The sequence below is a fragment of the Ailuropoda melanoleuca genome, chromosome 3 (genome assembly GCF_002007445.2).
Source record: "Ailuropoda melanoleuca isolate Jingjing chromosome 3, ASM200744v2, whole genome shotgun sequence".
Lineage (NCBI taxonomy): Eukaryota > Metazoa > Chordata > Mammalia > Carnivora > Ursidae > Ailuropoda > Ailuropoda melanoleuca.
The window spans coordinates 90,637,772-90,663,437 of NC_048220.1; the positions used below are offsets into that span (position 1 = coordinate 90,637,772).

The 25,666-nt window shown below is 45.0% G+C and overlaps 1 protein-coding gene across 1 annotated transcript in view; it reads right to left on the reverse strand.

Moving 5' to 3' along the window:
• TENM2 (teneurin transmembrane protein 2) overlaps window positions 1–25,666 on the reverse strand; it is a 1,230,113-nt gene that overhangs the window by 122,016 nt on the left and 1,082,431 nt on the right. Inside the window, exons 13-15 of the mRNA XM_034655661.1 lie at window positions 25,430–25,624; window positions 19,548–19,748; window positions 17,644–17,829 (exon numbers count right to left, since the gene is read on the reverse strand). Coding sequence (XP_034511552.1) covers window positions 17,644–17,829; window positions 19,548–19,748; window positions 25,430–25,624 — 582 coding nt within the window. The remainder of the gene's footprint in view (window positions 1–17,643; window positions 17,830–19,547; window positions 19,749–25,429; window positions 25,625–25,666) is intronic.

Genomic DNA, 25,666 nt, shown 5'->3' on the forward strand with positions numbered 1-25,666 from the left:
TTCCATCTCTACCCTGGTCCATGTCACCTGTTCTATACTGCCAGGCTTTACCCCGAGTTCCATTCCAGTTCGACCGAACGTACCTCTCAGAGAGGCCCTGCAATGCATCTTGATTTAGAGATGCTTGGGTTTTATGTGGCTCTGGGAAATGTTTAGCTTTTCTGGAGCTCCAATACGTTCTGATGTATGGCCTTGCATGCCTGCCTGATTAATAGCACATGCAAGGACTCGGAGCCTTCAGAGGTCACCCTGTGTGTACTGAATAATACAACGCAGATCCAAAAATACCCTTGGATGAGAATCCTGGCTCCTCACAGATTCAGTGGCATTGTTCACTTTCGTTGTCATTGCCTGCGTCTTGGTGCCTCTCACCGACTGTGCTTCTGAGGAAAGTCACCTCCCCCAAACAGACATTTTTGAGATCTAAAAGCAGAACCGTTTGGGTTTGTTGGTTATTTCTCTGTAAAGTGTCAGAGGTGCCAGGATAAGGAGGAAGGCTGGGAGCACTAGAAGGCTGATATGCCAGACTGGGACAGCACGTCCGAGGTCAGGGTAGCCAGGCCAGGGCGCAAAGCCATTGAAGCAACCACGCAAATTATGCTAGGTGTGCAAGGCTGTGGTTGAGGACTGAAAGGCACCAAAGTCAAGAGATTCGAAACGACGGTTCCCACAGCAACTATAACTCAGTTCTCTGGTGAATATAAAATTAACTTTATTGCAAAACATGCTGTTCAATTTACGCCTTAATATAGTCATGGCAGAGTTACAGTTGCTGTGAGAACGCTAACTCTGAATTGTTTTGAATAATTAATTTAATGAAAAGTTGGTGGAAATGTGAACTCTGATAGAAAGTCAACTTAAATTTAGGGACGTTGGCCAATTATGCCTATGCTGAGGAGTGATGATTCATTTTGGGAATCTGAAAGAACTTGGTGCACTCTTTGGCCTGGGGGGCGCTAGTAAAGTGGAGAACCCCAAAATACACTAACGGGGGACTGTCCTCCATCACTGAAGAAACACTCCTGCAGGTGGTGACTTTACCAGTAGAGGAGGGTGACTTCCTGGCGCCCATATACTCTGATTTCATTGCTGGCCTCCAAAGTAAGCCTCTTGCCATGACGAGCCGGGGTCAAAGCGGGTGATCAAAAGAGTATACGGTGACACCTGGTCTCTGTCACATTAACCGAGGTTTAGAGCTCACCTCCCCCCCGTCACTGACAGCTCAGACTTATACCAACTGCTTTACCTCTCTGAGCCAGTTTTCTCACCTGTACGATGAGGACAATTTCCACCTCACAAAACGGATATGAGGATCAGATGTGAGAATGTGTGTTAAGAATTTAGCCTAGGGGCTGGCAAGGTTTGTGGCCAGTACTCAATATCTGAAGAGGGAATTCAGTAGATGAGTAAATTCAAAACATATGCAAAACCAACCCTTTGGCCCGTTATTTCGGTCCAAATGGATTTGGGACAAACCTGGAGCCGCGGGCAGGGGTGCGAGAAAGACAGAAACACGACTTGGCAGAAAGTTTCCTAAGCAGGAGTTTGTCTTCAGTAAAGATACCCAAGGCCACTTCTACTGAAGTTCTGGAAACAAACCAACTATCATCTCCTACCAGATGAATATTTCTCTCCCCACCCCCATTATCTCCTTCCCCATGAGCCATTTGAGATCTTTTCCTCCTAGTTACTCTCCTCATCATGAAATTTTAATGCCACACATACACTCTATATCGGTTTATTTACTGCATATATATTTGTGTTTTATACACAAAAAGGGTAAGATTTTTTGACTCGCCCAAAGAACCACTTTTCATTCTGTCTGTGGTGATACTGTCCTCATTTCGAAGGTACGTACTAGACTGTAGGTAAACACATCCCTGGTTCAAGTCCTCATGCTCCAATACTCAGGAAAAACCCTTCATGTATTCGGTTATTCCCGTTGCTATTCCTTCTTCAGATCTAGCTCTTGACTTCTAACAACTGGGCTATTTTGGCGGCTAAGAAACACAGTACTTTTGAAGTTAACTCACAGTGGCTTCTCAGTATATCCTTCCCCACTATTCTCCTCGGATACAATGCGGCTTCTCTTTCTTTTCCATTTTTCCGGGAGAGTCATGCCCAGGGAATCTCAAGCCAGCCAGCACTTACTGAGCACCTGACGTATTCCTGTTCCAAGGCAGACGATAATTTAGGTTCTTTCTGGATACTATGTTTTGCTGCCGAATGCCAGGCTTGGCCACACTAAAGGGGTTGTCCCTGCCAGAGAGCATCTTTCTTGGGAGGCACTGTCAGGATTTTAACAGAAAGGGGCAAAGCCACAGCCTGGGAGGAAAAACAAACTAAAAGGAAACCTCCCAGCAATGTGCATTTCTAGTTTCAGAATCCACTCCCCGCTCAGCTCTAACTACTTTCTTTATGTATCAGCCTCGTGCTGTTTTGAGGGCCTCCACCTCCTTCCCCTCAAAGTCTTGGCTTGTGGCTTTTTGCCTCGCTGTGATCAGCATCAGTCACATTTTAATGTCTCCTGAAAGACACGATTTTACAACACTGCAATCGTTTGCTTTCACTGCTCAGAAAATATTTTAAAGTTGCATTACTTAGCGTAACCCCATCTCGCTGGTGGTGGCAGCAGGAACTTACATGTCAAGGTAGAGCTGTCCTAGTACGTGGACACCGGTCAGGTGCAACTTTAAAGGGACTTGCCGGTTTGGCCAGGTACTTAGCTAAACCTGGAACTTCACCTCGGCTTCTGTAACCTGAGCATGGCTGAGCGTGGAAATGCCAGTGGCTGATGTCCGTGCTGACCAGTGAGTCTGCTCGCTTGATCAGCCCTGAACTGCACTGTTTGCCTATAGGAGTCAGTTAAACCCAAAGGCCAGTTCAGCCAGGTGGGCTCGAATGCGCTGGCAGACCCACTGTGAGGGTCACCTGCACTGGCACTTTGTACACTGTACAACAGGCTTTACTGGATTTGGCAGCCCTGAGAACGCTGGTGGCTTTCCTATTTTGAACTTCTAGAATGTCACCCTGAGGCTATGATGGCAGAGTTGTCCCCAACATGGTTGCCCCATCAACTTCCTCGAATGGATGTTTGTGTACGTATGTGAAAAATGCAAATAATGATTTGTCTGGGTGCTACTTGGAGAGGCAGGATGAATGAAGATAAAGAGAAGCCTTGGCTGACCTTTGGAAGCTTCCGTTCTGAACAGTCAAATGAAAAGCACAAGTTGATTTCTCCCAAGGCAGCATAAAAGCTACCTTTTTATATGCTCAGGTATAAAGAAATACATACCTGAGGATATAGAGAGATGGCTTCTTTAATCTACATACTTTAAAAAATTTTCAGTATGGGTTTTGATCTACGGAGACGAGCTAAAACAGAATGGCTGATTCTGGGTGCTCAATCAATTGCACTTCCGACTAGATCGAGAAGGGATTTCCAGTGCTCTTCTGTGGAATCCCTAAAGTGCTCATTCCCAGAAAAGGCAGTTTCATTGGACTCTGCTCTAAAGAGTGCCCTGATCTGTGGGATCAGATGGGAAGCTGGTGGGTATGGCAGCCTTTACAGTTCCAGTGTCACTAAGTCTAGTCTTGTCTTCCACACATGCACTTAGAACGGCCAGGTGTCTCTCAGGTTTTGCATCTGCCTCTGAAGGATGTTCATGGCATGCTCGCATGCAGAGAACGTGAATGACTGTAGTAGAATATCATGCTGGGAACCAGTCCCAGGAATCAGTAGCCTGATCTGAGACAACTTGGAAGGAAGAGCAAGGCAATCTAGAAAACGGGAGATACTTGTGCTCTGCTGTCCTGGGAAAAAGATCAACAGGTTTACACTGCCGTACTGGAGTCTTCTCTCTGGGTCATGCCTGCAAAGCCCAAGGAACTCCCCTGAGTAGAGCAGGACAGAGAGCATATATGCCCATAAAGCAGAGGAGAAGGGGGGAGGACAAAGGGATGGTGTAAGCAAAGCCCCTGAACCCGGTCTAGAAGGGAAATGACTGCGGTGGAGCTCCAATCATCGCTCGTCAGTGGGACTTTCTGGGGTGTTCTACCCAAGGCAACTCAGAGAAGATCTTCGTTCCTGGCCCTCCACTGCACTGCTCTGGCCTTACCCCGGCTTTCCATGGCCACTTCTGTTAATCCGCTGTGGCCAAGGAGAGGGTGCATATGCCAGCGCTGTAAGGGAAAGCGTTCTCCTTCCCAGCTGTAATTCTACCTGCTTAAGGAAGAGAAGGGAGACAGGGCTCCCAAGAGGCACGAATTAACTGGGCACTGTTACTAAATACAGATATCCAGAATCCTGCAGATACCTGGTTGGAGTTTCTAGGTCTTGAGCATTTGCCAAAATAGAATTTCAGGGCATGGCATCACACCAATGACCAATGCAGAGACGTGTTGTAATGGGTGCAGATGAACCATGCTAGGCCTGCCGAGAAGTCAGATGGGGGCACACACATGCATGCACACACAGACGTGTACACACTCACACGCACGACAGGAATTAGTCACTGGCTCAGTTTGCTTGTATATATTGTTGAGATCTGGGGCTTAGCTGTCAACGGGAGCAGATGGAAGGAAGATAAGCCAAAAAAGGGCAGCAGAGAAGGCAGTAAAGGGAAACCCTGACTGTGCTTCTTGAATGCTGTAATTTGCCAATTGTGTAGACCATGGATTTAGACCAGTGAGTCAACCTAGCCACCTGTGTAAAATACTTCCTAATGCTGCTTCCTGTACGTTTTGGGGCAATAGCTACCTGCTTGCCTCACGGGCTTGTGGTGAGGTTGACTGAGGCAACACAAAGTCTTTTGAGCTCCTTGGAGAAAATTCACTTTGTAAGTGCAAAGTACCACCATTATACCCTGGCAATGAGACTCCCACCAGCAAAAACCAGTCACCAGGAGAGCTGGGGCATCAAAGAAAAGAAGCCAAAGTGTGGCAGTCTCAATCCAGGCAAATGATGTTCCCTAACTCAATACTAGTCTTGCGCTGGAGCTTAATGTCAGTGGCCGCAGATGGGTGATCCATTTGGCCCCCAGTCCTGTTTGAATGGCTTGTAGAGCATTTCAACAAATTTTGAATTGCTTGCCAACATTTGAAAATTGGGAGAGTATGCATAACAATCCTGATACCTGGCTTTCTACTGAAAAATCAGAAAATTTGGCAAAGCTAGGTTTGCATTTCTACATGGCAACATTCAGTGGGAGGTGGGCTGTGTCTGCCCTCCGGAGAAGGGGCATTCACTCTCCAGGGTATTACCACCCCCACTGTCTTCCACCCTTTCCAGGGCACTCATGTACATCGCTCCTGCCTCATCCACATAGGGGTACTTGAGTTTACCACGCTATCTATAGTTCTTCCCTCCCTTCGCTTCCCACAGTCAACGAAGATACGGAATTCATAGAGCGCTCCCATTATCCAAATCTAGGCCAACTCCCCCAACAGGCGAAAGGCCTGCCCAGCCACCTCCTGCCAGGCCGAGACAAAGAGAGAACTTGGTTTATCCCACTCCTTCCTTTGCCAGTAATTCCACCTTAAACCTCAAGGTTTTCTTACTTAGAGATGTCCAAGCAATAATCCAACTAAATTAGATTATAAGCATCGGAAGGTTTTCGTAATAAATAAAAATATAGATATAGCTAAGAGAAGATGAGATTTAATTAATGAGTGTTATTTAACAGAACAAGTTGTGCCATATACAGAGGATTAAAAGATAAAAAAAGGATAGGAGGGAAAATCAAATTTTAATGAGTTGCCATCTTCGTTTGATTTAACTAAATTTCTTCCGCTGTTGAAAACATTAACACTTATGAGGGAGTCATTTGTGTGTATCCATGCAGTTTGATACCTGACTGCTTTTTTTTTTTTTAATGTAATTACATTGTGTTACAAATGAATTTAAACTACCATTGGAAGTTTAGGGCTTCCATCCTTCCGTTGATCTTCTTGGGAAGCTGTTAGCAAGAAACGATGTTGAAAAAGAAACCAAAAATGATTGGAAGAAACACCGGGAAGGATGTCTTGGGTTAGAAAATAGCAAAGTCTCATGCGGGCAAGAAGACAGCCCAGGTCTGCAGTTCCTCAGACTGTCACGAGCCCCTGTGCCAACCACTCCTCTCTTGCTAACCCAGGGACTCACCCAGGGGAAGCTAATGCTGCACTCCAGCACACATTAGGTGCTCAATAAATGTTTCATGAATGAATGAATGAATGAAAGAATGAATGAAGTTGTCATTGCTCAGCTGGAACACGGAGGAGGTGTCATCTCACACATGGCATGGGAGGATACACATGGGGCTTTCTTCTTTGTGTTTGTAACACCTGTGTTCCTTCAACCGGCAGACAGATCCTCACTGGGCCATTTCTAGGTCTCTCCCTGCTTTGCTCTTGCTCCCTGTGTTCTCTCTTCTTGCAGGCACAGCATCCAGGTGCCCCAGTGAGGTTCTCCTGCAGGAGTGGCACAGGAGGTGGGCCCAGACACCTGGGTTAACACGCGAGGTTGATCACGCTGGCCTCTCTTTTGGGGCTTCTGGACTCATGCGTTGTTGCACACCACCTCTACTGCTAACTGCCCACTCCACGAAGATGCACTTAGGCAACCCCGGCAAGGGCTTGAAGGTGTGGCACTCATGATTTTTAAGCTAACATTTATGGAGTATAAAGCACTGTATTAAATGCTTCACCGAGAAGTGCTCCCAAAAGTAGGACATAGGTATTAGCATTCCCAATTTACAGATGGGAAAAATGGAAGTACTGAAGATACATAACTTGCCAAAGGTCACCCAACGTGCAGTTGGTGGAGGTTGGGTTTGAAACCAGGTCTGTTTGATTCCCAAACTCATGCATTGAACCCCTCTGCTACACACTTCCCCTCACCAGCCCCACCCTATGAATACACAATAACTACACTAGTAAAGCACTGACAGTGAGTGTTAATAGTCAGCAAGGAAGGAAGATGTTACATTCTACAAGTGTAACGTGGGAGATATGGGGAGTTTGGAGTGGGTGTTGATGTGTATTATGTTTTCAAGCTGTTTAATTCTGGGTAGACTAGTTTCTGTGCTAGGCTTCTGTACAATATGGTAACATTTCCTCTATCAGACCCCCAGAGAACAGGTCTGTAAGTGAATGCATACAGATCTTTCTTGGTCCCATTAAATGGAAATAAAAAGTTAAATTAGTTCATATTCAAAGTATGGTGAGAAGCAGATAGCAGCATGCTTAAGGGACCCAACTCGACTTGCCTGCATTCCCTGGATTAATAGGAAAAAGCTCATTTCTCTTACTACCTTTAATATCTTCTTCAATCTCTCCCCCTATTCATGGGAATTGCTATCATCAGTGACATTTGGGCTTCCTGGGCTCACATACATCTAATGTAGAGAAGCGGTCTCACTGCCTGTTGCCAGGATGCTCTCTGAAAAGCACAAGCCACTGTCTTGAGTTTCGTGTCATTAGAGAGACCATGTTTCAGTGCAGTAGCATGACCGGTGATTGACAGCTTGCTAACTTGTTGGAATAAAATCAGGTACAAACGTTTCTGCTGTGCCTGTGAGGTACTTATTTTATAATCTCTGGGAGCCCCCACCCCCTGGCATTGTTTCTAGACAACTAGACAGGGCTGTCTGGCAATCCCTCTTGAAGTTAAAGCATAATTTTAAAAATAAAGAAATGCAATTCACACTTATCAGAGCCCATCACTCTGCTTATAGCTTTAGACAGATGACCCTTCTGAGCCAAGTTCTAACCAACTTCACTGCTAATTTGACAAGGTGCTGCTGCAGCTAAATTTGGAATCTGTGGGCCAGGATTCTCAGCAATTTAAATCCCTCTGGACAGCAATTCCGTGGGACTTTTTGTCTCCAGAACATCAGTTAACCCTTCCTTTCTCTGGGGTCTGGCAGGATAGAGTTTTTGAAATGTATAGTTTGTGTTGTGTGGTGCTGGATGTCACACACAATTAGAGTGAGCCGCCTCAAAGAGCCACGCCAGAAACTGCTGGAAACCTGGAGTCTAAGGGATATGGAATCATTTGCCTCTCCACTACATTTGTGACACAATTAGTATAAGGATGGGAGATCACAGGGGCTCCTTTACTTGCGGTTCAGCTGGCTGAAAATGGAAGCAACCATCAACCTAAATGAGAAGGCAGAAGGAAATTTCCTCGAAGGGCTGGTTGCGTAGATGATAGGGGTCCTAACTGATCTGAGTTGGAATTTAGAGCCTGGGCGTGTCTGAAGAACATGTGACTATCCCCACCCCCTCGAGTCTATGGAGGGTGTCTGAGGGTGAGGGAAGGTGAAACAAAAAGGATCTGGTGTTGCCTGTTCTACAGCCCAGTCCTGGGACAAAACCCTGATGGGTGAGAGAGGTGCTATAGGCCAAAAATAAATGGCTGTTTTCTCAAAGGAATGGGGAACCAGCTGATAAAGATCCCCAGCGTGGGCGAGTGTGGTGGTCTCTCTTTCACTGTGGAACCACAGCAGGACTTGGTTTGAGATGGCGCTGAGGGTGCTGGTTGGACACCCCTGGCAGTAGAGGGAATCCTACAGGGCTCCCCTGAAGTGAGTTTTGTAAACAGCAGGCCTCTGTGAGGGGACCAAGCTTGAAGAATCTGAATGTGCTGACCATGAGCATGGGAGACAGCCCTGGAAACTTCTAGGGATGTTTGGGATGTGAGTGGGGAGTGAGCTTTGTGGTTGGGATGAGCCATGAAATTGGAGAGGTGATGTTAATGATTCCTTATTTGTAAGACAGATTTTCAGGGCTTGGGGTGATGTGGGTTCTGTCAGTCTTGGAATAGAACCTATGAAGGGCTAGAGTGTGTCCCCATTCTATTTTCTGAATGTCTTGTGTCACCTACCCATCTTATTTTGACTATCATCTCAGCTCACTTGAAAAGTATAAAAACCTCGGCTACATTAATCTCCTCACTTGACACTTGTTGGCCAGGAGGAGTCAACCACACCTTGACCGATCTGGGAAAAGAAAGAGAGGTATGCCACCACGGAACACAGAATGAGGTCATTTGTGGGGAATCCCATGGCAAAAGCTATGGGAAAAGATTGAGTAGGCTTCTTAAGGATCTTAATAATCAAAAAAAATGCTGGCTAGTAGCTTTTAATTACTTTGCAGATGTTGCCTTCTATCATTGAGGACCAAAGAGGCCGCCCCCTTACTGATTACAATGAAAATATGTTTTTAAAAACAAACGCTTTATTTAAAACCAGGGATATTTTTTTAATTAGAGGAAAGATTAACTAAATGCATTTTCTCTAGTAATTTAATCCATTCTAATTATGCTGAGGACGGTCATGATGGAATACTTAACTTTTTTAGTTGCTATTTCACGTGGTTTCTTTCTTTATTACCCATGAAGGGAAAAGCTCAGAGATGGTCATTGACAGGGTGGCCTTCTGTGAGTCTGCTTGTAACGATGCATTCAATGCATGATGAAAAGGATGAGGAGGAAATCAATAAACACTGACTGCAGTGGGTTTCCAAAATGATGGTACCGTGTTTTCCAAAGGCAATAAAGACAAGACTTTAAAAAAAAGCTTGTGAAAGAGAGTGCTATGAAGGAAGTGGTTGGCGTAAGATTGAAGCCCATTAGGCAGGCAACTTGGGAGAAATGCAAAATCTGTTCCTTACATGCACATCTGGGATACTCTGTGTGGCTCCTGATAACCCAGGAGATGAGCGAAGGAATTGCAAAGAATCCCCAGATGTTACCCATGGGCGTTGCTCCAAGGAGTCATGCAATTTGCAGCACGGGAGGAATGAGAGTAATCGTGCAGTTCATTGGGCTGAGTAGGGACAATCAGTGCAATTCTTGAGGCTCCAAAAGGGATGTGTGACTCAAGTGAGTTCAAAATTGAGCCTCTTGGGTTATTCCTTGATGTACAGAGCAAGTACAGATATAATCGTGGAAACCAGAGTCAGAAAAGGAGAGACCAGGACAAGGTATTCTAAGAGAAACTGACCTGGCGGCATCCTCAATGGGAGAAACGCCAGGCTCCTTCTTAAAGGAAGACAGTGTCCTTCCAGACTCCTCTAGAGTATGTCTGTGGTCCCTAGTTCGAGAAATGCTGGCTTAAAGGAACTGAAGTTTTACTCTATTCAATAACATAATTCCACACCAATACTTCAAAGGAAAAGACTTTTCTTTTGAACTGTACTTACTATAAAAATGAAACCCAGAATTAAAAACAAATTCTCATAGACCTCTTGGCTTCTCTGGAATATATCCAAGAAGTGTAGCTGGAGAAATTTTGGTTAAAAGTAGCAAACCCCAATTTCACAATAAGTCTCCATTAACATGAGGATATTCAGATGTTTGATTCCATGTATAATTGGGCTGTTTGGTAAAACAAGCAGGTTCAATTCCAAGTAAGAGAGCCAGTTTATATTTCTCTGTAAGCAGCAGATGCCAGTGAGTTGTAGATTTCACTTGGGAAATTGATAGTGGGTAGGTGTTATTTTTGAAACGCTGCTAACTGCTTGATAGGTTGGAGGCAGCTATATGAAAGGGATGTTGAAGGTAGCAGAAATGTCTTAATGAGGAATTTACTTTGATGATCTTCCCTTGCTTTTATCTTACATTTGTAATAGATAATGGTGATGGTGTTGGGGTCGGGGGACGATGATGATAATGACGGTGATGACGATGACATTACCTCACGTTTGTTTGGCTCTTACTTTATGGTACGCACTGTGCCCATACTTCTCGTATAACCCAACGAAGTAGGTCATCTCTTGTTTTCCCATTCGCAGACAAAGAAACTGAGGCACACAGAGGTAAAGAAACCTGCCAGGATTTGATCTCAGGCAGACTGACATATAAGCTTGTATCTGAAGCACTTCATTATGCTTCCATTGCCCTGAATTCAAGTAAAACGGATATGGATAGATGAGCCTCTACTTAACACCATGTTTTTTTTTTTTTATCAACAAACACAAATATAATGGAATAAAGTAGACTCTGATTATTCAGATTATGGAAGGAAGTGTTTCAATGCAGAGAAAGAATTTCCCAGGTAAACCAGATATAAACTGGACCTGAGATGAGCTGGTAGAGAAACCAGCAAAAAAGTACCATTGACTAACCTCAACCACTCAACAAAGCATCATCAGCGGAGCCAACACTACACTGCACCTAGTCCTTCAACATAAAGTGTGTATTACGGGATCCTACCTGGAAGTCCTCCCCGCGCCTTACAGAAAAGAGAAAGGTTTGATTGTGCGAGGGTGGCCCATTCATACAATTCTGCAACAAAGTAATAAAATTCAGGAGATGGACCAGTCCTTAGAGATCATCTCATCCAAGTGTGTTCTAAATTCCGTCGATCACATATTGAATTCATGGTATTTGTAATATCTGCACTGATATTTACTTAATATGTTTCTTTAAATATCTTCAGGCCTAATATTGCTACTCAATTTTGCTACATCCCTAAGCAATACCAGTACAATCATGAGTTTGATGAGCTAGTCATAGTTTCCCCAAATACGTAGTTTTAAAAACCCTATGTAACTATTCAATAAAATATATTTGCATACCAACAAAAAGCATTTCACGTTCGGGGACTACACTCCGGCAAGCAGTTACGTGGTCCAATCCCCTCCTTTGCCACAGGAAGAAACTGAGGCTGGGAAGGTGGGTGACTACTTCAAGAGCACCCAGAATGTTTGTGGCAGAGTCAAGCCTAGAACACAGATGGCCCCCATCCTCCATCAATCTATTCTTCATGACACCACAGCAAATCAGACAGTGAGTGATGGGAAAATATCCATCACGAAAACCTACAGGAGCTCAGATCTCTAGGGCCCTCTTTGTGTTCCTTTCCTGTTAATGTACAGCCTTGAGGGCATTTTGTGGGACCCAAGAATCCCAAACTTGGAAGGAACTGGTTCTTAAGAAATTGGACAGTTGATTTTTTGTCAGAGCTCAAGTGACAGAACACTTGCTACTTACACTAGGGTAGAGCATCTCCTCCCCCCCAACTTTTTTTTTCAACAGCTCTTATTCCTCGATGTTTTCCTTTGAGTGTAGAATCTTCTTCATGCTAACCCTCACCCCCGGGTTTCTGTTCTAAGAGTTCCAAACTGTTTTAGTTCTGTGCTCTTGTGAAGACAGTAACACTTCATATTAAGCTGATTACTTGTTGGGTCTGGCCCTAGCACTGTGGGCCACAGGCTAGTATATCAACAGGATCCCCTAAAACAGTAAGGGTATGGTACGTGAATGCTCCAAGTCACTGTCTCCCCACAGAACTAAAACATCGAGCCTCCTTTCCCTCTTTTCTTCTTTCCCCTTTTTTTTTTTTTTTTAAAGTAGGCTCCATGCCCAGCATGGAACCCAACATAGGGCTTGAACTCAAGACCCTGAGATCAAGACCTGAGCTTAGATCAAGAGTCGCACGCTTAACTGATTGAGCTACCCATGCACCCTGTCCCCCTTTTCTTTTTTGATGGGAGCTCCTTACATGGGCACACATTACTAAATCACATAGGAAACAATACCAAAAAAAATTTCCATTTAAACCACAGAATGGTCAAGCCATTAAGTGAGGGTGAGCCTTATGTCTGTCTCTGTGGTCTATTTTCCAACTAATGCTTGAAGCCCTTCTTCAACACCCAGGCCAAGACAGTCAACACTTTGAGTGATGAGAATCTGATTACTTGTAAGGCATTTTTGTCTTTTCATTTTATTTTATTTTTTGGAGTGAGTTACAAAGGTGTTCTTGTAAATTCTACCTTCCGGTCCTCATTCTGAGCCTGGGAAGGAAAGTTGGGTAGACTGCCTGACCCCGACTTAAAGAGAACTTCTGGGCAGGTGGTGGCTCGCGTTTTGGCCAAATCGTGGGGGAAAAAAAACAGAAGTTTAACTCTGCTAAAAGTTTGTCCATACTCTTTAACAGTGAAAGACCATCCCTTCAGGTCTTCCCTTTAAAAAAGAATGGAGCTCCTAGCATAGGTTCCAATAAGAACTCCCAGAGGAACAGGTTAATTAAGCAATCAGAGAATTAGCTGCTCCCACAGACCTGGTGGTAAGGATGGCTCCACAGTGGCTAACTTCATCTCGACTTCATCTCATTGTGGAGTCATGAAAGCTCGAATGTTCAAGGATAATAGCTACAGGAAAAATGCTTCCATAACTTAGAAGGAAACTGGAATGAGCTGCGGAAGCAGCTGCACTCCATCTGAAGGTGGGTAATTTTGATAGGCACTGCCTTCCCATCTTGTTCCCTGGAGCTCTCAAGCTCTCTCCCTCTCGGACCGTGACCCTGTCTACTTCTGATGACAATCACTTAATCAGCACATCAGATTGTCGCACGGCTGGTTTTACCTTGGGTAAAGATTCATTTTCCTTATTAACATCACAAGAACCTACTTCGTTCCCCAACCAATTAAAGAGGAAAAATAGAAGGGCCCCAAGTGCAATAGAGGGAAAAGAAAACTGTTCTGACTTGTGGCACCTGGCAGGTCACTCAGCCCCACACGGTCCTAGAAATCGAGTCCTCATGATTCTGAAAAGCAACTGGAGATCAAGACCACACAGACAACACAAACAAGTTGCAATCACCATTGCTGGCACTGCTCTCTAACCAGATATCAAACAGTTCACCTAGGGTTGGAGCCTGGTGGTGGCTGATTTATTCTGTGGGTGCATTTGCTTACGTTATTCAGAGCAGATGTCTGGACAGCCCACATTCAGGGACAATAGCAACAATCCTCAATTAGCATTTAGTTTCCCTCCTTACATTCTCTGGCAAAATGTTATTTCTCCCTGTACTTGGCTCAACTATTCCGCTCGCAAAGCACATGAACAATTACTCTACAACAGACACTTCGCTGAGTTTACTATGGTTCACAGTGATGTTTGACCTCTTCTGTAGCCCCTTTATGCCTTGGGGGTATAGTCTCTGGATGGCCTTCTGAAGTTCAATTCCCAGTTCAGTAAGGGGAGGTGGGTGACAGAAACAACAACCCATTTTAGGATTATGCTTAAAGAGTAAAACTAATCTAACCACACAAGGCGCTTTCTGATTTATTCATAAGAGTAAACTGCAGCCTACCCAAATAATACTAATATATTCCAAAGATAAACATGAATTGTGGTTCATTTAGATTCAAAGCATACTTCTTACCTATGCAATTCTGTAGGTTTTAGCCATACCTTACATTTAACTTGATAGAAAAACATAATATAACAATTATTGCTTGGTAGACTCCAGTCTACCAAGATGTTAACTCTAATAGTTAATATTGAAATGTTATACCTTATATTTAAATCTTTAGCAATACGTACTAAATTTCCAAACATAAATAATAATTCGGTTGAAAATTCCAGAAATGCATTTGACCAAACGTACGTAGGTCCTACTCGATAGAGTTTTAGAAGTCTGTTTTTATCCTCATTCCCGCCCCCACGCCCCCCCAACCCCCTCCACTGCTTCTATCTTCTTGCTTCATTCAGCACAAAATGTGATCCACAAGTGATGTCAACTGTTCAGATGACGATTTGCAATGATCCTAAGAAAACCACCTCTCACCACAACCTTTTGAAAATAGGCTGCAGACCACCCTAGTACCCCAACATGAACCACCCGGGCTCGGCCTCACCCCAGATCTCCTAATGCACTGTTTGCAGATAGGTGTCATTTCATTCTTATTTATTTTCTATTTTCAAAATACGTTTGAGGCTCTGCTCGGAAAGGACCAAAAAGCCTCTCTTTCCTTCCTGTCAGTATCCCTGGGGAGGAGGACTGATTCTGGGCTTGTAAATTGTGGCATTTACTTAAAACGAATTGACAGGAGTGTCTGCTCAAAATAAAAGTCTGAAACTCCACACAGCAGCTCCAGGGCCAGAGGTTGAAAAGCAAAAGAAGCAATTATGTGCGTCCAAACATCTCGAGATTCTGAATAGCAAATCTCACCAGCTAAGGTGAGATAGTTTGGCTTTTTTTAGAGCAGGTCCCAGTGAACAGAAACCATGAGAATACAGCACCTATCCTACAAATAAAGCCAGGGAGCCCCAATTTCTCACAAGAAAAGACTTTGGTGATAAATATCTTTATAACTTACATAGCGTGAACTCATATGGGCACGAGAGATCATAGTTCTGAACAATAGACTTCCCTGGACCTGAAACTGCCTTCATTTTGGTAGCTTTACCTGACACGTGAATTTGTACACTCTGTCTCCTGAGAGCTCGTGCATGTTAGCGCATGCACGTGTGAAACTCGAACCAGGCACTTCAAGTAGCGGACACACCGTTCCCCAATCCATCGCACCCATAGGGCTGCTAGAACGAAACATCTCCTGTGTTCTCTTGCTGGCCATAGCCTCACCATCTCCTACCCAGACTAGAAGCGCCACCATCCCATTTCACCTTCAAAGGTTCCAGAGACACGTCCACTCAATTATTATTTTCTCCCCACTCCCACACTGGATCTTGTCCTTTTCTCTGACAGCTTTCAAACCACAGCGGGGGGCCAGTTCCTTAAGTGAGTGTGGACCAGCTTCTTTCTTCTCTTCTTTTTCTATCAAGATCTGTGCAACTGTCTAATTCAGGGGTGGGCCAATTGTTCCCGTAAAGGGCCGGGTGGCACAGGGCTCTGTGGACAGTGCGTTCTCAGTGGCAAGGACTCAGCACTAAGATGGAGTGTGTAGGCTGACAACATCGCAATGAATGGGAGTGGCTGTCCTCAAAACACTCTTTGTTTAGCGGACACTGAAATTTGAATTTCAATTGTCACATGTCAGAAAATCTCTCTTTTAATGTCATCAATGTAAAGACGATTCTTAGCTTGTAAGCCATAGAGAAATAGTCAGCAAGTCAGCTATGGTACCCTCAGCCGTGGTTTTCTAAACTGTCCCAATCCATCTGGGCTGTGCTCCTGTGAGCTCTTCCCAGAGTGAGGATGAGTTGTAGGTGGGGGAGAGCCAGCAGGCATCACTGTGGGGGCAGCAAGCCCTCAGCAGGGGTGGAAAGGGAGCGCAAAGGGGAGGTGAGGCTGGATGGTGTGAATTGAAAGAAAGTAGGATTTTCTACCTAAGGGTTATTGGTTGGCAAGAGCTCTTTTTTTGAGGGCGGGGGGAGGACTGGGGCAATGGAGCTATGGGGTTGGGGGAAAGTCTTTAAGTCACACCGGGCATACAAAAGTCCACCAAGAGGAACGCCCCTGAGAAATGGAAGCTAATGGTCCAAATTGTAAACTGGCTCAGTAGTGGGCCATGCGCATCCCTCCCTCCAGAGTTTTCTGAATTATCCCCCAGACTCTGCAGGGAACAGAAGATGAAAGCAGCTGCCGGGGAGCAGGATCTGGACCATCATTGAGAGATTGCAAAAACAATTCACTGCCAACAGACTGTCCCGGCAGGGTCCCAGTGCTATCGTCGTGGCCTGGATTGGCATGCTGCCCCTCGGATGCCCAATCAGATGGAAGCGGGGTAAATCTAACGCACAGCCCACTTGATCTCTGCTTCACCACGCAAATGAACCGCATGGGAAATTGCGTCTGACCTCATGAGTCAGCCCTGGACAGGCTCCTAACCCCGTCTCTCCCTCCAGGTAGCCAATCTGGGGGCTGGGGTGGTAGGGCTAGGACAGAGGGGAGGGCCCCAAACTCGATGGCTAGATTCAAAGGTAGCTTGAAGGGGGCAAGTCAGTAGTTTGTTTGGAAACGTCTCTGAGAATTTCCTTGCAAGCAAGTGGAGTGGCCAGCTCTGCAATGAACTCTATCTAGCAAAAGCAAAAACTAGAGGTAAAATGATACTCAAGTTGACAACTTGGTCACTCTGACTGTCTGAGGCATGTGGAAAACCAAAGAGCAGTTGGTTCCCATCTCCTCAAAGGAGATAACTGGGTACATTCAATCCAGTATCATCCTACCCTGAATCACAATAGTGACAAAAAGCAATCAAAAGCAAAACTGAAGAAACTTGGAAACTATTACTTCTCAAGAGAGAAAACAACCTTAAAAAAAAAAAAAATCTCAGTTGAGAAACTTATGCAGAAAGGTGGCTGAGTGAGAATGACGTGGGACCAGAGGAGAGCGTTGAACGATAGCGGCAGTGATGGGGGAGGGTTGGGAGGCCAGGGACCACGCCTTCTCTTGGGACAGCAAGAGGGTGCTCAGACCTCTTCTGGTGGTCCCTGGCTACCCAGGAAACTTGGGAGTCCTGCCTGCATCTAACCTCGTCTAAAATAAGTGAATCCAATTGTTGCCAGCAAGCAGGGATCCAGTGATCCAGCCAGCGGGGAGAGTATTCAAAAAGGGGAGACTTGCAGAACACAGTCATGGGGTGGGGGGGTGCTCGAAACCTCCAGGTCCTGACAATTTCCCATGCTTGTGCATTTCTCCCTCCCCAGATCAGTCATTTGAATGGATTTTATCTGGTTTATTCCTTGCCTCCCAATCTGGAATTCTGGAAAGAAGGGAAAGCGTTTTCTAGTCGGGAATCTTGCTTTTCCCTTGCCTACCCCCCTGACGATTTGGAGAGGCAGCAGGAATGTTGTAGAGCACTCGTGTCCCTGAAGGAACAGCCAGTTGCAATGCACGACCATCACTATAGATCTACGATTTATGAAAATAAAGCAATATGTGCCTGTTTCGGTGCCTGCCGTTTGCCTACCAATGGTGCAGTGTTCACCATTCCAGCCCTCTCGGCATTCACATTTGCCATCTTTACAGGTCCCGTGCTCAATGCAGCGGGGGTGGCACACGCGCTGGTCACAAGCTGCGCCTGTCCAGCCCTCTTCACAGCGGCAGGCTCCCCCGATGCAGACGCCGTGAGTGCCACAGTCTACTGAGCACACTTCTGGAAGAAAAACAATGATTACAGCTCAACACCACAGCTGGCAAAACCCTCTGCTGAGCGCCAGACCACACACACGGCCTGGGTCCCTGGAGCAGGCACCAAGGCCCAGCAGGTGTGTCCTCTGGGGAGGCCTGTCCCTCCACCGGGCGGGATATGAACTGTTCCGTAGTTTCTAGAGCAGTGGTTCTCACGGTGGGGTCCGTCGACCAGCAGCATCGTTGTCACCCGGGGACTTGGCAGAAATGCAAATTCTTGTGCCTTGCTTGGCCCTCCTGAATCAGAATCTCTGGGAATGGGGCTCAGAAATTCATTTTCACAAGCCCTCTGGGTGGTTTCAACATGCACTGGAGGGCGAGGACCACTGTTCTAGAGCTCGAGGCCCCCCCAGGTGGAGGTCAGACAACGGCCGTCCGGTTTGGCAGTGCTACGTACGAGGTGCCATCTGGAAAGATGTACGTGGATCCTGCCTCCCTGGCCAGCTGGGATATTTACCCTGTTGAGAGCCTGACCTGACCAAAGGCCACTCGGGACGCCCGCAGCTCCATGCCCACGATGATTGCAAACCCGCCCATAAGCCCTGTCGGCACCTTGGGGCAACGATGACTGCTATAATCGTGCTGCATTTACACAGCCTCTTTCTCAAAGGAGCTCAAAGTCTTATGTGCTTGGGGAGGAGACAGACAGACAGATAAACACTCTCTGGCATTCCAGACCTCTCACTCGAGGACAAGCACGTGCCAGACATTCATCCTTACGACAGACTGCTGAGGGAGGCATGGCTCATCATGCCAGGGGAGGGAACACCCAATCGGGAGGGGCAGTGACTCACTCAAAGTCACACAGCATATCGGCAGCACGGCAGGGCCTTGGATCTAGGGCTCCTCCTCCCCCACCCCCTGCAGAGTGTGGCCTGGACCACTGGCATCAGCGTTGAAGCCAGAGGCGAGTGGGCTGAGAAGATGTCTCAAAATAGCCCATTTTAACTGCCTCTTTTTTTTTTCTCTTGGAATGAAATATTCATTTCTTTCCCATTGTAGGCAAAGCTTCACATATATTCCCTTCCTGATTGCCATGGCAATCTGACAGCTGTCTCACTACCCAGAGGAAGGGGGCGGAATGATGATCGCTTGCTTGGATAGGCACTTGTCACTGCGAACGGAACCATTCTCGGGTAGGTTGGGACTGGCTTGAACTGTTGAACCGTTCCATTTTAGGGTCACTCGGGAGGTAAGACACATACTCTTAATTTTAGGAAAATAAAGTGTACAGCATAACTTCATTATTTTCCTGTCACTGGAGTATTGCGGAGCTTTATAACATGTTCACACGGCACCCCGAGGGAGCCTCTTTTCTGTTTTATAGGACGTTCCATTCAGTTTGTCTGGGACTGAATTGTTCTGTTTTGTGTTCTGGTACCTTGAGGGAGTGTACATAAGAAAACCTATAATGCAAATGGAAGCTTCCCTCCTGGGCCCCTCATCCATTTGTAGTGATGGAAGAAACGAGGCACGAGAACCTGCGGTGTTTTTGTTAGTTTGTTTCTCAGGATCACAGACTCCATGACCGAGGAAGACAGAGTAAGAAAGGCACTATGCAATTAGCCTATGTCCCTTCATCCCAAGCTAAGTGTGAAGAGTAGATTCCCATCCATTTGGGCTCACGGAAGGAACACAGGGCATGAATGTTGGGAAAAGCGAGGAGGAAATCTCTTGGCTTACCAACAGAGCAGTCGGGACCCATCCAGTTGGGATCACAGCTGCAGAGGCCCGTGTCGGGGACATACGTGCCATGCCCACTGCACTGGTCTGGGCATTGGACCCGTGCCAGCTCACAGTTCAGACCACCCCAGCCAGGGCTGCAGAGGCATTCTCCATTTACGCAGACCCCATGGCTGGAGCAGGTGGGATCCAAGCAATCAACTGAAAAAAAAACAAAACAAAACAAAGAGGAAGAGTATCGATCACTCATGGGGGATGAGCCACGAGATGTCAGCTTGCTGCTGAAGAAATCGGTAATTCACTAACTCCTATCCCCTGACAAGCAAATGGAGGAGCCCAGGTAATACTTACATGGTCTCTTGAAGAACAACCCATAAAAAACTCAAGACTTTTTTATTTCCCAAGACACCGAATCTCAAACTTGAAGAGACGGTAAGAGAAGGAGGGGATTTCTCAAGCAGAGTTAGGAGCAACCAGATAGAGAGGTGTGCCATTCAATGCTGAGAGCCTTGTACTTACAGACGTTAGTGCCTTCATTAAATCATATCAGAGCCTCTGAGCCTGGGACATGAATACTGGTGATATCTCTACATGTATCCCCAAGCCCAATTATCCTTCACTATCAGAGAAGAAAAGAAGGCTCATTCTAGCTTCACTAATACTTGCCTTCAGAAGGTAACAAAGGATTACAAAGAAAACCACTGAAACTCATAAATGAGTCACTTTCCTAATTAAATGTCACTTAGGCTAAGTCTAAAATTAGGTTTCATTCTCGGAACACACATCTGCAGCAGGAGTTGGTAAAAGAGCAGGACAGAAGAGGTGAAGTTGGGTGTGGAAATGATCCCAAAGAGGTGACTGTCCTACAGCTAATCAGGAGTGGCCTGAATGGGGGAGTCTCTGGCCGTGGCACTGACACCCTCTCAGACTGTCGGTCAGAGGACCTAATGGTCAGATTTTGGTCATTGTCATGTGTGGCAGTTTCATGGTCTGGTCGTTTGGCCGTCTTAATGCTGAGTGGATATGCATCCGGAAGGCACCATGAAGATGCTCGCTGTGTATTCCACTCAGAGTGAGGAGAGGTGAGAGCGGCAAAAACCAGTTCCCAAAGACAGGACATTTGCCAGGGAATGTGACCCCAAACCTTGGACATCATCCACCCAGGTTCAGAGTTGGGCAAACAGGGCTTTGTCGAGGAGGACCAACTTCCTTCAGTGTTCCTAGAAAATGACACAGCGACGGTTGGAGAAGAGGTCACTGCACACTGTGGGGTCTGAATGGCAAATGGTGGTCCTGCAAATAGCTCCGATATTGTCTTGTGGATCAGAGAAACAGGCAGATCTCATCTCCTTATTTAAGACACACACATTTTCCTCATTTTAACAGCTTTGAAATCGGGCCTCTCGGCCTAGAGTAACGCATTTGCTTCTGCCATCATCTGGGGGTGCAGCCAGCTTGAGGCCACTTTAAATTCCTTTCTTGAGGTTTCTTGGACCACACTTCTGGTAAAATTGAGTCCCTCATGTGAATGCGTGCCATCTTGTAGTTCCAATCCTCAGACATTTTGATTTCTCTCTCTGCCTGATGCCAAGATTGAAACATGCAAGATTTTTGGCCTCTAAATAGTTCACCACAACACCGAGATGGCAACCCTTTGGGGTCCCAGCTTTTTGTCTCAATTCTTTTTTTTTCTTCTTATGGCATACAAGATAATGGTGGGTTTAAAATCGATGATATCTTGGCTCTAAATAGGACATTATTTAGATTATCCATGCCACGAACTATTTCATTCTGGGGGACATCACACTTCAGGAACTTGGATTTATTAGAAATCACAGTATCCCATGAAGTTTCCAAAGAGCATTGCTCCCTTGAGGCAACAATAAGAATTTTCAGTGTAAAGAGATGTTTCTGAGCTGATCCATTTGAATCTTCTCAGGAAGATATTATTTATGAAAACCAACTCAAAACTCGTTGAGCCATGGGGAAACAGAAGCTGCCATTGATTTAACAGAAATCAAAAATACACTCTCAGAAAGGAGAATTTCAGTGATTTATTATTAGTTGGAGATGTTTATGATGATGCTAGTTGTTCTGGTTGCAATCACTTTAAGGTTGTATTCATTGTCTTGGGGACTATAACTTCTGATGATATGAACCCTTTCTCATATCTTCAAATTTGCTCAGGATGGTGGAGCACGTCTGGAGGTAAATGAATCGAAAGTTTCAAACACAGAAGACATTTACAAAGAGGCTGTGCAATGCTTTTGGTGTCTGTCTCATGCTTAGCATGGGTAACAAAATATAGTAGGTGTTCAGTACACAGTTGATACAGAAATGAATGGCAGACTTTGCTATAAGCATTTGTCGTTAGTGAGACAAACATTCATGAAGAACTGACAAGAAAGAAATGATGCTGACAACTTCTTGCTTTTGGGAGGATTCTGGGATCTGCACGATATGAACTAATTCATTCAGAATCAATCTTGTCCATATTCTTCTAATAGAAGAAAATCCCAAGCTTGTAGTTTTTTCTCTGTCCCTTTTTCTAAAACAGCAAAATCAAAATAGACACAAAGATATCTCAGGTGCTATGTGTCTCAAAAATTATTCTCCATATATAATTAGCTATTTAAAATGTTTGGTGAGGTGCCAACAGCTAGGAGCTTTCAAAAAATTCAAAAAGTATATCATAATCTTTTTCTTAAAAGGATGAAATAAAAGCTAATATACCCCCCAAAAAAGCAAAAGAGAGAATGTCATTTTTCTTCCAGATAAATTAGCTTTTTCTTCTCTATCTTAAATTGTAATACGAAGAAACGAGGAAAATCCACTGGGATTTATTAGCCCAGGAGTAGAATGTCATCCAAAGAATCATTTATTATATCTAGAACTATGAGCTAACCCTTTCAGTTATACCAGTAAATATGCCCTTTGTGCTATATAATTACAGCAGCTGATGGAATAACTAAATCCAGACTTTAAGAAGAGCAGTTTCACTATGAATTTTAAATTTGGTTCCAATTTCATAAGATGGTCTTGTGGCCACGTCCTTAGAGTCTTTAGCAGGCAGGAGGGACTGTGGCATTTTACGAAGCTTTATAAATAGAAACAGTGTTATACTTAAAAGGGGGACAGTGGCCTTTACCAGCTAAGTACCATGTGCCTTACAACACCAGCCCCCTGGCAGCTGAAATCATTAGAACTCATTTAGTCTTGGGTCCTCTGTAGATTTGACAAAAAAGGGTTGTGAATGCAATTTCTATCCCTAAGGATAAAAAAAGAGGTCAAGGAGTTTTACCAACAATATGTACTATAAACCCCTGAAGAACCATGAATTACATTTATGAAGTTAAATGTCATTGAAAAATGACTCAACCCTGAAACTGACATGAAAACATGGCTGACTTAAACTAATATGTCAATTCCTCGCTCATCACCTTCCCACTCCCCCAGACATCATTGAATGAAACCTCTGGAATCCGTTCTTTCATTTTCTTGTGGAAATTTGTTAATAGTACAACAATGTTTATGCAGCAAAAATGGAGGACGGCAACTATTGATTTCGTTGCCATGGCCATTTCAGGTAAATTGTTTGAACGTTATGACTATGATGAATATCAGAAATAAAAAAGCTAAATGGAAGAAAAAATGCTGATCCAGACTTTCTGATTCCATTTCCTATTTTGAAAACAGCATATGAATCACCTCGGTTCATTCTTTTTGGGAAGCAGAAATCAATAGAGGAGATTTCATCCCTTCATAATGATCCACGTGGCTTCCTTGTTTTGCTGGATGGTTAATTCATTCGGAACATTTAAATAAGACGGGTTGGGAGAGTAAGAAAGTTGAGAAATCACTTGAAATTCTACTCATACAGATATGAGCAATCTTTACTGGAGGGAAAAAATTCTAAGACAGGCAATGTCATTGCTCTATCATTTTGTTCTCGCCAAATGATGTATGCAAAAGGTCGTTTTAACCTTTCTTGTCATATTATTGGCCTCTCCCATGTTTTCAGCAAATGCAGCTTTGCCTTCTGCAATCCATTTATCTTTAAGAACTTTAACCTTTCAAGCAGGGTTATTAAATCAGTCCTTCCTCCATCCAAACTCCCAATTTGGTTTTGTGATGCAGATGGGGGGAGGCTACCTTTTATAATAGAGGAAAAAATATACAGAGTGTTGAGCAAATGAAGATCTGGGGGTCAGACTTCTGGGTCCCATTAAGGGCATTACCACTGATGTATTGGAAAATCCTAGAAGAATAATGTCATGGAAGTGGACTCTCTGTAGCCAGAGTTCTAAAAACTATGAAATGGGAGATTTTGGGAAGGCAGCTTTTGCATGTTACTAAGGGTAAGTTACTGTCATTACTTTGCGGTAAACGCTGTAACGACTGGTTAATTTTTACAGAACACTGGAGATCCATAACGTAATGGGGTGGGAGATCAGACCCACTCACATGTGAGACCCTCATAGCACCTGAGGTCTCTTCTTATCAGCTTGGCAGGGAGAAGTTGAGAGAGAACACGGGATATTGCGCCTAACAGAGTCTTTTCTTGGGGGGGGTACCCTGCACGGTCCTCTCAAAATGTTTCGTATGGGGTAGGCAGTGGGCTTCACTTTTTCCCTTAGTTTGTTGGGTGAGTTGACGCTTCTTTTTCCACTGGGAGTTGTATGGGGTCGTGTGCCTGGGAGACAGACATAAAGGAAAGCTACTCAGCTGGTAGAGACCAGCTGAGCCAATTCACAGGCTGGGGAGTGAGCCAGGATGGACAGCACCAAGGCTCGTGCCTTCCTAGCAACTCTGCTAGATGCTTTAGATAAAGAGAAACAACAGATGGACAACCAGAGACCATCCCCCGGAAGCACAAACACAGAGAGGGAAGGCTGATAGGCAGTTTGGTGGAGTTCCCTCGCCTTATAGGTCCCAACACCTTGGTACCAAATAACTCTTCTGAAAGCACTAACTAGAGTGACAAGAACTAGTAGAAGCTGGCTTCTGATCACCTTCAGAGAGGGGCTCTTTCTCTCTATCCCTGCACTCCCTCCTCCAAGCCCCCTTCCTGATCACCAATTCTCATTTCTGATCATGTTTTTTTCAGACTGAATTCATCTGATTATACCCCTAACTTTTCCCCATGGGTGCCAGAGGCCACCTCAATGCATATTATACTGAGCTCTTCAGAATTCACCGAATTCCAGGTCTGTGCTACACCCCCACCCTCTTCTAATTCTGATTTAGGTAACCGGGATCATGTGACCTACAATGTGTCTAAATGACATGGGTGCCTATTGTCTTTCAAGTTTGACTGCCTTCTATTGATATTAATTTTTGCTAACATGTACACTGACATATGTGGGTACTAGATTACCAGGGATAGTTAAAAAAAAAAAAAGACAGCTATAGGGAGACAGGGAGATTAAGGATTCTTGTGTTTTGTTTTGTTTTGTTTGGGTTTTTTTCTGGATATCTTTAGTAATTCCCAAATCAGAGGATTTAAAATAAAGCAAAGAAAAGACGCAGGACGAGAGCAGAAGGGGAAGAAAGAAAAAAAGGAAAAGAAGGAGCAGGAAGGGGGGGAGGCGTTACAGGCAAAGAGCAGAAAGACAAAGGCAGAGAAAGCAATTTAAAGAGGAAAAGTAGCTAATTAACATAAAGAAGGATAAAAGAAAGCATTCCTTCCAGAACCACTTCACAGGCTGTGTTTTCTACACCTTAGAAGTCTACAAAAGCAAAGGCGTTTGAAGTTCTCTGTACAAAATGTTGACGTTTCCTTTGCAAAATGCGGAGCCTTGGATTGGGCTCATCAGCAAAAGTCTGGGCCCGCAGACGCCTCCTGCCTCTGCTGCTGCCCAGGCTGGCCCTGCGGCGCTTACCTTCCTCACAGTGCTCGCCTTTGTAGCCCGCGGAGCACACACAGTTCCCATCAATGCAGGAGCCGTGGCCCCCGCAGGAAGGATCGATGCACTGATTCATGGGCACATCACACTCCGCGCCTTTCCAGCCGCTGTAGCACTGGCACGTCCCTTTAGAATATTGTCCGTTCCCACTGCACAGGACGGGGCAGGCAGCTGCAAAAACCAGAGACAGAGCACCAGGTCACAGGGGGCAGT